Source organism: Watersipora subatra, chromosome 9 (assembly GCF_963576615.1).
Source record: "Watersipora subatra chromosome 9, tzWatSuba1.1, whole genome shotgun sequence".
Lineage (NCBI taxonomy): Eukaryota > Metazoa > Bryozoa > Gymnolaemata > Cheilostomatida > Watersiporidae > Watersipora > Watersipora subatra.
The window spans coordinates 31,258,111-31,272,488 of NC_088716.1; the positions used below are offsets into that span (position 1 = coordinate 31,258,111).

The 14,378-nt window shown below is 35.7% G+C and overlaps 1 protein-coding gene across 1 annotated transcript in view; it reads left to right on the forward strand.

The window, feature by feature from the left end:
• The window catches only part of LOC137404976 (paramyosin-like), a 16,624-nt gene continuing 2,246 nt past the window's right edge, over positions 1 to 14,378 (forward strand). The window contains exons 1-8 of the mRNA XM_068091204.1: positions 1 to 149; positions 344 to 411; positions 934 to 995; positions 5,491 to 5,607; positions 5,678 to 5,794; positions 6,115 to 6,218; positions 6,332 to 6,413; positions 6,668 to 6,763. Of these exons, the coding sequence (XP_067947305.1) occupies positions 1 to 149; positions 344 to 411; positions 934 to 995; positions 5,491 to 5,607; positions 5,678 to 5,794; positions 6,115 to 6,218; positions 6,332 to 6,413; positions 6,668 to 6,763 (795 nt within the window). The remainder of the gene's footprint in view (positions 150 to 343; positions 412 to 933; positions 996 to 5,490; positions 5,608 to 5,677; positions 5,795 to 6,114; positions 6,219 to 6,331; positions 6,414 to 6,667; positions 6,764 to 14,378) is intronic.

The following is a 14,378-nucleotide window of genomic DNA, read 5'->3' on the forward strand; positions in this document are numbered from 1 at the left end:
ATGGATGAGCTGTCACTAACAAAAAATGATGAATTGTTTGCTCTACAAGAGAAACTTAATGCAATAATTGCTAGCAATGCTAGAGCTGAGCAGGAGAGCCAGCAAACTTTGAGAGCTGTGAGGGAAGAGCTTTCTCAAACATTGGAAGAGTTAGTGAGCTATATATTATTCTAATGTCTGTTGTCAGATATTTACAAGGTTGTATTTGTTATGTTTACAAAGGCTCTTAGTTGGTTTCAGGCTGTTGGCATAACCTAGTGCACAAGGTTGGAATTTTTTAAATAAGTTTACTGCTTGAAATCACTTGATAAACCTTTTCTGATAAGGAATATGTTTCTTACAGGTTGCAAGCTACATCAATTAAGCTCCAAGACGAAGTCTCTAAATGCAAAAAGCTTTCTGCAGACATAGGTGAGACTCAAAAAGGGATATGAATTTAAACCTTTTTTTATGCTATCATTTAATCTATATACAGTATATATATTTCTCAAAGTTTGTCGTTGTTGTATATGTCCAGCTATAGCTACAAAAATTGTGGATTATGGAATCCTATCACAGAAGATTTGATATCTGAACCTCCCATGAGCCAGTCTGACACCCTACCTATTTAGCCACACGAGCTTGGTAGATTCGCTGGGCAATATATGTCGCTATGGGAGCAAATACTCTAACGCTTTAGGTCACGACGCAAAGTGATGTCTTAACGTCATGGATAGGGGTAGCTCTTATTAGTAAGCTTACTCAAATTACCATTGGCAATGTGCCAGGCTAATAGCAAGTGGCAGGCAACTCTCAATACCTCTCATTGTTCATTAGCTGATTTTTAATACTCCCGCAATGCCAGCTAGCACAACTAGTCAAATATAAATTATCCAATATTAAACTTATAATCATTTGAACTGGTAAAAGTTTTGTTTTGTCTGCATGTTTTAGTTGAATATGATGAAAAGGTTGGAGAAAAGGAATCCTGCATAGCTTTACTGGAACAGTCAAAGGTAAGCTAGCTTATCGATATAACGTGATATGATAATTGATCGTCATTTTTAGAAATTTCTATATGTCTCTATGTACATTGTTATTTTATAAACTCTAAGTTTGTAATTTAGCCCATCAACATTTTTGAATTTGTAGAATATCCTAATAGGAGAGAGGGGGCCAATATGAACCATGTTTTTTCAATGCTCGTTAGTTTGAACAATTTAAAAGATATTGGGCTAAAAATATAAAATAACATAGATTTTGGTATTTCAAAAAGCCGACACTACTTTATTTTATTTTCGCATAATTTTCGTAGCATTTTAGATCTTGTAACAAAGTAGAGGTAAGCATTACGCCACGTTGGTGTAGTAAGGTGAACCAGGCACGGTTGCTAAATGTACATCTATCTAAAGAACTTATTTTAAGTCCAACTGAAGGGAGCATGAGCTGATAAGAAATGCCCTTTCACAACATCACTGCTGTAAAATGTTTGAACAATACTGGTCTGCATCAAAATTATAGGAACATATTAGCCAGTTTTTTCTGAACTGTTTTCAAATTGGCGTTAAGTCAGCGTCGTGTGACAAATTTGATTACTTGTATGTAGAATATATCTAAGATTTTGTTTTATTGGCTATCAAAAATACAAACTGAAAAGTAAAAGGTCAACATTCAAACAACCAGCTAGCAAGGAACAGAAGCTTGTAGAAAAGGTGCTTGGATACAGGTATTGCATGATCCTTTCTTCAAAGGCCACCAAACATCCAGAACACTTAGCAGCTTTTCCTTTGAATGGGATTTTGACACCAAAGCTAAAAATACCTTCAACAGCTCGTAATAAAGATTTTTTGTTTAAAGCGTATAGATGTTTATAAAAATCTAGACGGAATTCACACTCAGTTACTTTCATCACCTTAACAGCATAGCAGACTGATCAACGCTTTCCATCAAACTTTGCAAGGACATATTTTCTCTTTCCCAATAATATTAGGCTCTACTGGTGTATCAACTTTGGTTGAAGACACAACACATCCATATCTCTTTCATTATCTGGCTCATCATCCAGTGGAACAGTATCGTCAACATATACTGTACATCAGACTAATCCGAGACTTGCACTCTCTTTCGTTTTCTGTTATATAATGGTCTCTTTGCTGGAGGAGACTACAGGGTGTCACAGATGTTGGTGCCTCTTTCCAGAGTTGTTTCAGCTGATGGTGCTGCTGTCAACATTTTAGTTGCACTAGATCAACTTTTTTCACGACGAGGAGTGCTTGTTGGTTGCTTTTTTGGGTAGTCAAATGCGCTTGGACTTCAAAAGTTGACTCAAGTGTCAATGTGTTTCAAGTGTCAAGAAGTGGCAAAGATGGTAGAAAACAGTTCTCTGTAAAAATGTGTCAACATTCGTCAGGAAGATCCTGTAGCTCGAAAGTCACTTGCAATGTTATCTTTTGACATTGCCTTGTTGTGGGCAAAACTGGTCAACTCGGTCATCTCACATGTAGTCACTGCCTTCCCAACATTTTAAGTCATCCAGTTGCTAACTACAACTTTGTAGAACTCCTTAAATGGTCCATGGGCTGAAACATCCAATGGCTAGAGATGTTGGGAACAGTAAGGTTAGAACGTAAGTATGCTCAGCCCAGCATCTCTAGCGATTGTTTTTAATTTCCAAAGATATGACTGCTGTGGTTGTCCATCAAAGGTAATGCGCGTTTCTCAGAAGAAACATTTATGTTTCATGAAGCGCTGCAATGCCTTTGCAAACAGTTCAGCAGACATCTAACCAGAGAAAGAGAGAGAGAGAGAGTGCGGCAGCCAAACCCAAAGAGCTTGGGTTTAGCTGCGTTTTTCAAACATGATCTTTGAAATTTACTCGAGGAATGATGAATACTGGAGGTAATGCATATCCTGTCGTTTTCACTGCATTGCACATGGTGACCAAAGAATCTCTCTCCGCCAATAAGATCATCCCAACTTGCTTTTTGCCTTTAGCTGCTAATATTTTTTTCAAGGTTTTGCACTGTTGTGATTTCAGTTTCATCCAGGTTAAAAATTAGTTCTGGTTTGAAGTGGTATTTTTCACGCAGATACATAATAAACATGGAGTTGTCCGACTGAGAGAAGATAACTATTGCGGTGTCTTGATATGTTGTTTAGACCAGATCTCGACGAGATGAGATCATGTCCTGACTAAAGCATTCTCGAAAAATTGAGACATGAATCTCATTTTGGGCATCACTAGTAAATACAGGGTACACCCTCTCAATGAAATACCATTTTGGTGTATTTTTGGAGTAAGCTTAATCCAAAGAATAACCTTTAAAATTATGATTTATGTGAGCTTTGTTCTTTCTCAATTTTTGGCTTGCAAAGTTTTATAACCCTCAGCCAAAGCTTTGAAAAATTTACAGTGTGTGCTCCAAGATCAAGGTCATAAACACGTTATCATGACAACTCCTGTTAATTTTAGGTTACAGCAATTCGCTTCATCAATTTTCTCTTTGACTATCAACAAGTAATAATTTCCTAGAGTAGCCATCTCATGGCCATGCCTGCTCGAGCAAGCATAGCAACCATATTCTTGACTCTTCCATCATTCAACATGTTTAGCTGTACAATGTTGTTTTGAATGAGTTTTTTTGCCTCTCCTGATATATTGGCCTTTTGACTGAGCTTTATGCATGCTGGGTACCATCTGCGTTAACTTTTCCTTGAGGCATTTGTTCTTTCGCAAAGTTTTGTTCAATGGCAAACTGTTTGTGGGATTTGGTCGGGCAGTCAGTTTGTACCTCTTCAGCATTGGCCCTTTTCCTTTGAGTGCATTGCATTAGCTGTGACTTCCTGGGAACAAAAGTCAGGCAGCAACTTCCTCTGTCAAGTTATTTTTTAGCGAAATGAGGCTTTTTGTGCCTGTTATCCACCCAACATGTCACCCAATAGTGGTGAATTAACTTCTTTGATCAGGGAGCAAACAAACTGGCATCTACTAGATAAAGTTCTGATCATGAAATAAAATCAAAGGTTATTCTAAAAATTGTAAACTAGCATGAAACAAGTTTGTTATAAGACAGGCATTCGGTTAATGTTGTTTAAAAACAAGAATATTTATAAAGAACTTAGATCACAGCTTCTGCTATATTGCCACACATGCACTTATTTGCAATCAATGGTTCCTACCTGACTTGGTTATCAAGTTTCATCGTATATCCTAATCAATTCTCGAAAAAACCACCATATTTCTATTAAAACTGTGAGAGCAATGTGATGAGAATGCAAACTCCAAATGTCTATCCCATTCGTATGGATTCTGAAAGCACCCTCAATGTATTCTCTATATTTGATTCTTTACATGTGTTAGTTGTGTCCCAAAGCTTTAGTAAGCTGGGTCCCAAAGCTTTAATAAGCTAAGTCGTTTGCATTAATCTAGCTTGCTGCTCTAAAAATTTATTTGCAACATAGTTTGTGTATGGCCCAACTGTACAGCTCCAGCTTCACATTCAATTGTTGAATGGGCATATATACATGTATCTTCCTCATCTATTCTTGAAAACTTTGCTTGGAGACAAAGTTGTTGTGAACCAAAATATCATACTCAAAAAGTAATGTAATTCTCTGCAGTCTCTATATAAACTCGTTTAAGCAAATGAACTACAGGTATAATTGGACATTTTCGCTGAGTGAGTCTGTATTTTAACTTGCCATTAAAAATGGGAGCACATATAGACAGCCATCTCACAGTAGCAAAAAGCATGGATTATAGATGTTATTAGCTCATTAAAATGATCTGTTCAAGTAACAGCAATGCAAAATGAACTAGATTATGATTTTATGAAATATATTTACTTACAGGCAAATATTAAGATGTATTTAGATTAGCTTTAAAATTCCAATAACATGACCTTCAATGGTCACGAAGTTTGAAACGTTGCAGTGGAATGAAATTATAGTTTACATATTCGACATAATCTAGTGAAGCATAATCTCGGTGACAACTTCAATCAAATGGTAAAGCATGAGTTATGAATAGGATGCAGTCTGAATATTGGTAGCTATTGAGCCATTTTAAACGTCTGGAGAATTTTGCATTGCTAATCTGGTAGTGTGCTGGTTATGATGCCTTTTCCACTTATACCTGGTCAAAGCTACAAACCTAATTCAGCTTGTGACTAAGCTGACCACCCTATTCAGTTAACAGCAAATGTCTTAGAAAAGATACATGTTGGAATTAAATGCAGAGGGGTTGCTTAATTTATTTTCCTCACTCCGTGCATGTCCAATATGCACGTGTACTCCACATTCATAATTCTCCAATGTTGGTGTATGCTCAAATACTGCAATATGCTTGTTCACACGGTGTGGCCATTCTATGTAGTCCTAAATATGAACATGTAAAACTAATTTGACATATGACTATATTGACAAACATAAACTCCACCTTTAGTTCTCTTTTTATGTAGTTGTCATACTCTAAAAAGTATTCTCTTCAGCACATAAAAAATTTATTTATAGGGAAACCTAGAACATGATTTGATGACATGTCAAGAACAACTTAAAGAAGCAAAAAAATCTCTGAAAGATTCTTCTGCTGCTCTTGCTGTATCACAAGCTAATGCCGATGAGCTAAAGGTATGAGCTGTATTTGTGAGTTTGTTTGCAAAGTATGTTTTTAATTAAATAATTTTTAATTTCTTTTTAGGCAGGCCTTCAACACCAGCTTGCTGAGAGAAACAATGAAATACAGAGTCTAAAACTAGCAAAGGAGGAGCTTTTAGCTGACAAAGAAGATCTTCAGACCAGCCAACAAAAACTAGAAGTAAATTGTAATGCTTGCTAAAAACATAGTCTATATATGCTAACTTAAATATAAAATTGTTGAATCTATTATCAGTGATACAGTGATACAGTGATTTGTTTTGAGTGATATTTAGAGTGATACAGTTTACAAAATGTTTTTGTGTTTGACAGTATGCTGATTCTGTGAGAATTGTATTGTAAGTATTCCCAGTGTATACCTAAAACAGGTGTTTGAATGTATAACATAATTCCTGCTCAAATCTCAAAAGCCTAAAATTTTTATCTCCATTTTAAGCTATTTTATTAATATTATGTGTTGATAATGTCTCCCTTTCGCAGGAAAAATATAATTCCTTAGAGTCTGTAAATACTACGATGGCTGACGCATTGAAGTGTACTGAACAGGACTTGACAGCTAAAAAAGATTTATTAGACACTGCACAGTAAGATTGCTACCATCTTTTTTCATCTTTAATTGTGGCCTATTTGTACACATATTCAGTATATTTTTGATGAGCATCGCTCACGGTTTTTACTGTCGAGTTTTGTTTTTTAGCAAGAAATTGGATGGCCTCAAAGAAAAGTTAAAGAGTGCCATTATGGAAAATGAAGCAAGCAACAAAATGGCAGATATAGAGGTGGGTTCGTTAACTTAAGTGCACAAACTGCTAGTTAGAGACTTATGCTCACCATTTCTGTTTGGACGTTATCTTTATTGTTTGTCAAATTTTTTATTTTTACACATGAATTTTGCATTGTATTTCCGTGTAATTTACCTGATGGTTTGTTATGAAACTAACAACACTGTGTTTTTCACTATTCTAGTATTCTTACTATTTATTTAATGCAGATTATATAAATTATATATAAATATATATACATGTGTATGCAGATCTCAAAACTTAAGTTGGATCACAAGAAGACTGTTGAAAATTACAGCTCCACAGTCTCAGAACTTGAACGAGCACTGGAACTCACAGAATCCAAGGTTTGCTTATAAGTATAATTTGTTGCGGCCTTCACTTTCTTCTATCACGAAAGAAAGAAACATCAGTAGGTGTTATAATCTTGAGAATACAACAGAGGTAAAAAAATTTGGATTTTGTGTAATTTATTTTGTTGGTAATAGTGTTTTTCTGCAGTATTTGTTTCAACGAGTTGTTGAGAAATAAAATTATTGGATTTTATGAGCTTGCGAAATTTATATGTTTAACGCAAAATCTTTGTTGGTCTTATGTTTTTTGTTGTCGCTGTGTCCAGCTATAGTGATTAAATCTAGCAATGAAAAATCGCTGCTATACTGGCATTGAACTCGCGATGATTGCAAGTGCGAGTATGCAAACAAAGGAACCTAACCACAAAGCTTTGCCATTTTTATCTTATTTAGCTCATCTACAGTATCCTTATCGTGATTAAAGCTAAATACGTACATTTCACTATAAATTAATATTACCTTTTGCATTTATTAATCGTTTGAAACTATTTTAAAAGCCATTTAGAATTCCAATATTCATTTTTCTTAATTTGCAATTTTCAATAGTGCCGTTTGATAGAAATCAAACAACTAAAAAATGTTCTGTTAGCCTTTCTCGATTAGAAATTGCTTATACATTCTCTCTCGATTTGGTCAGACAAAGTACCCTCGCCCGCTTCACTGAAGTACTGAATTTTAATATCTCATTTTTATGTTTATGCCAGTATGAACTACCGAGAGGTACCAGTATCATGGTATACAAATTTGGATGAATAGCGTCTGTAGCAACGGTAACTTATTTTTATACACACACTTCTATGTACTTTTTGTTATTATTAAATCAGCATATTCGTGGTATATATTTTGTTTTATTACTTCATTTTAATTGTATCAGCATCAATTTTTTTGTCATTGTAACAAATCATACATGTACTTCGTCTGCCCATTACTTGCTAATTTATATATATATGAATCTCAAAGTTTGTTGTCGACTGTCTGTTGACGTCTGTGAGTCGACGAAGGCAAGTCTTACGATTCATAGCTCATACTATATTCTTTATACACCCTTTTTTAAATGGGTGTATACATCCTTTCATCCTATTAATTGAAACTCTATCAACTCTATGAAACACGATTGTTTTTTGTCTTCGCCATACTAGGGCTAATTGGTTTTCCGATAAACTATATTAATAATAATTTATGTCGAAATTAAAGTTTTGCGATTATATCTGAGTTTAGCGTCATCCGTTATGGTGAAAACAGGTTTGCCAACGGATGAGTAATAAAATTTTAGTTGAAAGTTTACTTAAAATGCATACTAAAGTTCCCTTCAAGTACATGTATGTTTTTATTAAGCTAAATTCATACAAGTTAGATGCAGCATTCATGTTACATGTCTGTCTTGAAGGTAAGAGCTCTGCACAAAAGTACATTGTAATGTTACATTATTTTGCAGATCATACCTACAAAATGCACTAAAGTTAATGTAGGTAACTATATTTACTAGAGTTGACATGATGTTTTGTTACTATCTTTAAAGATGATTATTTTGATGATTTCATTTCATTTGATTCAGTGATTGCATGAGGTAATTAATATGGGTTTTTAATCCACTCTATACGTCTATATAATATTTTCGCCTTATGATGCCAACACTGAAACAAACTAAAATCATATAATCGTATACCAAATAGTTTTTAATTGTAATCGTTGCAAAACAGACTACAATTAGCCATCACATGCTAATGATTGCATGTTTACATTTAAACGCCTTTACAGTTTCATTTTTTCTCATAATTTATTTCAAAAAAACACTTCTTGCATGATATAAAATTTGTAATCACAGTTTTAAAAAGTTTGAAAACCGCTAGTCTTTTTTTCTCTTAATTTATTTGAACTGCACAAAAAACACTTTTCCTCGTGATAAATAGTTTAAAAGTTAGAATAGTAAATGGTGTATATGTTAAATAAAATAAGATTTTCTGTCCAAAAGGCTTTTTTTATTTAATGGGCAAAGCAGGGCATTTAACTAGTTGAGTCAGAAAAACACCAGAGAACATCATCCTCTGACTGCAGAAAGTTTGATTGTAGTTAAAGGTTGACTTGCAACAAAATTCACATTACAGTTATTTGGTATCGAAAGATCCGCCATTTCTTACTCTGTTGTGTGGTAGGTGCCAAATATGTGGAAATGTGATTAAAAGCTCTTAAAAGCTCAAAAACAAAAAGCCGCCAAAGATTGGAACTTCGTGATTTCGATGACGTATCCGCGGATTTTGGTTATTGTCTTGTCACGTGATGTTCTCGCGTGAATTGAAAGGCCAATACAAAGCTCAATATCAAACTTATCGTAGCAATAGTTTATGACAAACACTTCGGGTTTTACCTAAGACCCCGTATCAAATATAGATGCTCGTTACTTTACAGTTTCAGCTTGGCCATTTCGTCCGACTATTCAACATACGTGTACATGTTCGAGTTGCGATCATAAAAAATGTCAAATTCTGAAGAGTTAAGACCCTGGCGTTTCGAGCCTGACACTCTATCTGAAGAAGATCCTCAACAGAATCAAACCTCCCAGCAAGTAAGCACCGCCACTAGCCAGCTCTTATGTGCCAAACTAGCTAGTAGTAATAGTTTTAGCTTGAGAGTGATGGAACGAATATTATTATATACATGTATATGATTTTAATGATGATAATTATCGCTTCATATTGCGAAAAAATAATTACAGATTTTTCTCGAATGACAACATTAACAATTTTAATATTTAAATCTAGTGCTGCACTGATATACTGTTGGATAACATCGACCTGATGTATTAGCTATGGTTGCATAGACATATCTGTTCATTTCTTTAGAAGCTAATACCACCGGCTATAGAGTGGTGTGTCTGCAAGCGCTGTCAAGACATGCCATATCTTCTTGAATTTTTGTGCTTATATGATGCTGAGTTTGCGCATCGTCTCCATGACCGCGGGGAGCATGAATGCCTGTGTATGCATCCTGGTGTGGACGAACTTGTGGCGCCTGCACCCCTTGAGTTGGGGTGGAACAATTACCTGCGATATCATAGTGAGTTGGATTTTCATTAAATGCCAATAACACCAAAGCTATGCTAATGTGTCATGCATTATCTACAATTCTTGTGTTACACATTTAATGCATCGGTTGAACACACATATTCTGAACTCGTGGAACACAAGGAGAATTGTTATATTTGGTTTGTACACTTACTACAGTAGAGAGTGTATTAGTTTTATGATTTTATTATATAAAGATCGAGATTATTTTGATGATCAGCAGTTATTGTTTTTCAATAATTGTTTTGGTAGATAATCTATCCCCATTTGGAGAGCCATCGCCAAATGCTCGGACAAGGTTGTGTGCATACCGCAATCTTGTGTTTTGGTTTACGCCGCAAATCTTGTTTGCAAGTTTGCAAACTCTTCTTCATCATCCGTTGGTGGGAAAAGAGCCCGAATCTTAGATACCAAGCAGGCAGGTAGAGGCCGTCGCTCACTGCGACGAATTTGCGGCATAAGCCAAAACACAAGCTTGCGGTATGCACACAACCTTTGTAACAACATCCGTTGTAATGGACCTCACTCTCAGGCCATGGGAAATTAGATCGGACTGGCATCGCTTGAAGCCTTCCAGCTCCATGGCGTTAGAGCTGGTGGTCTCCGCTGACTGCAAAGTAAAAAAGTTACGACCAACAATCACTTTCACGTTATTTGAATGAATTATTTAGCTAGATCAGCAACTTCATGTTTATGTATTAATAACTACTAAAAAATTTTAGTTTCTGTCAGGCTTTGAAGTAAAAACTGTCAAAGTTTTTCCTTGACAAGATGGCTGCTGACTATTAAACCGCAGCTCTGATCCATCATAGTGTAGGCCCCGTATAGTGCGCAATGCCCCGGACTATCACATCTACTGTCACCTGCCAAATCAAGCTCCCAATCGATTGCTGCCATCAGTCCCTCGTTATGCAGGGTGTACTGCTCAGCAATACACTGTAAAATATTGTAAAACTTCAGTATACAAGATTAATTTGTATCATTATCATTAGTCTAAGAATGTATAATCCTCTTCCTCCTTTTTGTGTTATATTATGATGAAGAATCAGAATTTCAAATTATAATATATTTCGCTTGAAGGGTGACATATTTTCATTTCAAGAAAAAAATTGTTTCTAAATGTCGTTATTCAATTAGTGTGCCTAGCTTTTACTCAAATTTTCCAAGTTTATGGGTAAATATTAACACTCACACCATGTAAGTGTTCTTTTTGTTGGTAGAGGCAAACGCTGTGGCTTGGTATCGCGATGTTCAGGAGCGACAGAAAACAGAGGTCCTGTGTAAGGCATCTGCCAGAAAAGAGTGATGCAGCTGCCAGCAGGGGGTTGATGACGTGAGCTCTGTTCACCCTGGCAGTTGTTTCCCAAGTGTACGATTGGTGACAGGAAGCAGATGTAACCTTGAACTCTATTCATCCGCCTTCTCGCACCATCGTGAAAGAGCAGGGGAGGACGCAGGCGTGGCAGTGAAATAGTGCTGTCACACTTACTATTATTTTCTCCTCTTTGAAGGAAGATTAGGGTCTGAAATCACAACACAATAGTTGACTTGCAATGAGATTTGTACAACATCATTTCCTGTTATTATATCATATTTACTTGATCAGAAAAAGAATAAATATATAGCCATGCAATCATGACTCAGATTTTACAAAACCTTATCAGAATCCATGATATTGTAAACATAAAAATGTGAGTAATAACTCTATGAATATTCTTTATATTTTGTCAAGTTTGGTTAAGTTCAGCTCTACCTTACATGTAATTGGAGAGTGTTTGACGCTGGCCAACATAGCGCTCAAACTCTTCCCAGTCTTCAGTGGTTGGCACAAACTCTTCATCATCTAATACTAATAATAATCATCTAATAATACTAATATGCTATTAACGATGATACCAGAAAATGACAATAACTATTTTATATCACATATCTATAAGTGAGTGGGGTTAAGAAATTTGGCGAAATTAATCGTGAAACTTATAACATTATTTTATCAATTATAGATAAATATATTACGTTTTACATATAGATATGCAGTATGAATTAGTTTTGTTATTATAATAAGAATAATACGCGTAATTAAAAAGATAAAATACTAATAATATCATATTACAGTTAAATGACATTAATATTGTAATACTAAATACAGATTAATACAGTAGTATTAGGAGAATACTAGAAAATAACCCGAGTTACTACTACTAATATAAGTGGTTCATAAAATAAATTACTCTCGTGCTTTGGTGGCATGTGGAGTATGCAAACAGGTTAGAAAACATGTCGTCTTTGAAATGGCGAAAACAAAGGTAAGAGTAAGCAGGCGAATAAATAAAGTTTGTCACATCCAGCTTCACCCAGTTGCTCCACGCCCGGTGAAGGTCTGGTCTTTTCTCTGCTCTTGGCTAAAAAAAATAGGTGCTTCTCAGCTTGGCAGCTGCACAAACACGATGTGGCGCGTTAGAGATTATGACGAATTGAAATTAACAGGTTTAATACGAGAAAGCGTATCTGTTATTTGCGATAGATCAAACTTGAACTGAAACTAACATTATCTGATCATGTGACTTACAATTCCCGCCATATGGCGCGAACAACTTCTACAGCATTTTTCGACCATCATAGCGGACCAAAAGGCTCATCATTTTTATCAGAGGATGATATGCAATCGTTCAAGCTAAGTTTAAACAATTAAACATATTTTTATGCTATGTTTTGAGATATCAGTGCTCAAAGTTGCAGCATTACGATGCCGATAAAATAGACGCGTAAGAACAATAGACATGGTTTTTATCGCAAGCAGGAAGTATATTTGTGAAAATAGTTCGACGAATAAGGATGCATGAAAGTGTAAACATAAACTATCTCGCACACGTTTTAGCACACAAACGTCACATTTTAGCCATTTTGAAAAACGAATCCTAACTAGGGCGGTCTCGTGTGGCTGCGATTTTCTGTTCGTTTTTGAGCTTTTAATGACATTCCCACATATTTGGCACCTACAACACAGCAGAGTAAGACATGGCGAATCTTTTGATACCAAATAACTGTAATGTGAATTTTATTGTAAGTCAACCTTTAAGAATTAAGTAATTGCACTTGCAGTTAGCCTGTCTTGACAAACTGTTGTTTTTTGCGGAGTTGTCCCCCGTCGAGCGAGCGAGCAACAACAGCTTGTCACAAGACGTACTGCACCTGATGCATCAGCTGCACTTATAGGGAGTTGTTCTCTTCCGTCTACTCGGCTCGGCTGCGATGTTATGTCGGTCGATCTATTGGTAATCATAACTGATTTCACGCAAAAGTTTATGTAGAAAAAAATAAGATTACAACGTTTAACCAAAGACCAGTCTCTATAATAAACTTTAGTAGAACTTAAAAATAAAATATATTAAAAATAAAACCAATAAGAACAAATTGACTGATACAAAAATAGAATTAAAACTGACTGAACGCCCAAATAACGACATGTTTAGTCGCTGTTGTTGCCTAAGTTCTCAAATTCTACTAAAGTTCACTGCAGAGACGGGTCGCTAGTTAAACGTTCTTATTTTAATTTTTCTACATAAATTTTGTGCGAAGTCGTTATGATTACCAATGGAGTGACCGACAGAACATCGCAACCAAGCCGCGTAGACGGAAGATAACAACTCCCTATAAGTGCAGCTGATGCATCAGGTGCAGTACGTTTTGCGACAAGCTGTTGTTGATCGCTCGAGGGGGGACAACTCCGCAAAAAACAACAGTTTGTCAAGACAGGCTAACTTGCAATGTGTTTGAACAAAATTTCGGTAAACGTCAAATAAACTGAAATGAAAGTCTGCCATTTCAACTAGTTGTATACAGCAAGGTAATGAATACTTGTATACAGTAGCGAAAATGTTTAAGTAAGTACACCTGCCTATTAGCAATGCAGCAATTACACAAAGATGAGGTGCTAGCATTAGCAGGGATGTTATTGCATTTGTTGGTAATAGTGTTTCTCTGCAGCATTTGTTTCAATGAGTTCTTGAGAAATAGAATTATTGTATTATTATAAGTTTGCGCAATTGGGTCATAAAACAATACCAAATGGCTTCATCACTGCCTATTATTTATACCAATGATATACAGCCCCCAAGGATAGGCGACGGCTATCATATGGGCGGGTTTTAATGATTGTTCTCTGTTAGGATTGTGTTAGCCTGGTTTTTGGAGCTAACACAATTGCCGCGGGGCATGCGCGTTATCTTGTTAGGTTTTGGAAAACACGACTCACTGTTATCGTTTCATTAGCTCATTCAGTCAGTAGACGCCTGGTTCACAATAGCAAACCTTGAATTTCTACAATGTAGGGGTAATACCTAACCAAAATATTGGATCCATGCAAAATAAAACATCTCAAATTACCTACTTTTACTAATTTGAAATTGGTAAAGGTCGTAGTATATGCTTAAAATTGAATATAATCAACCCAAAATTACCCGAACAATGGCCTTTTTTTCCTAGTTTTCGATTAATATTTTGCCACCCCTACTATCAAATGACAAAGTCTTTCATTGTTGTGACAT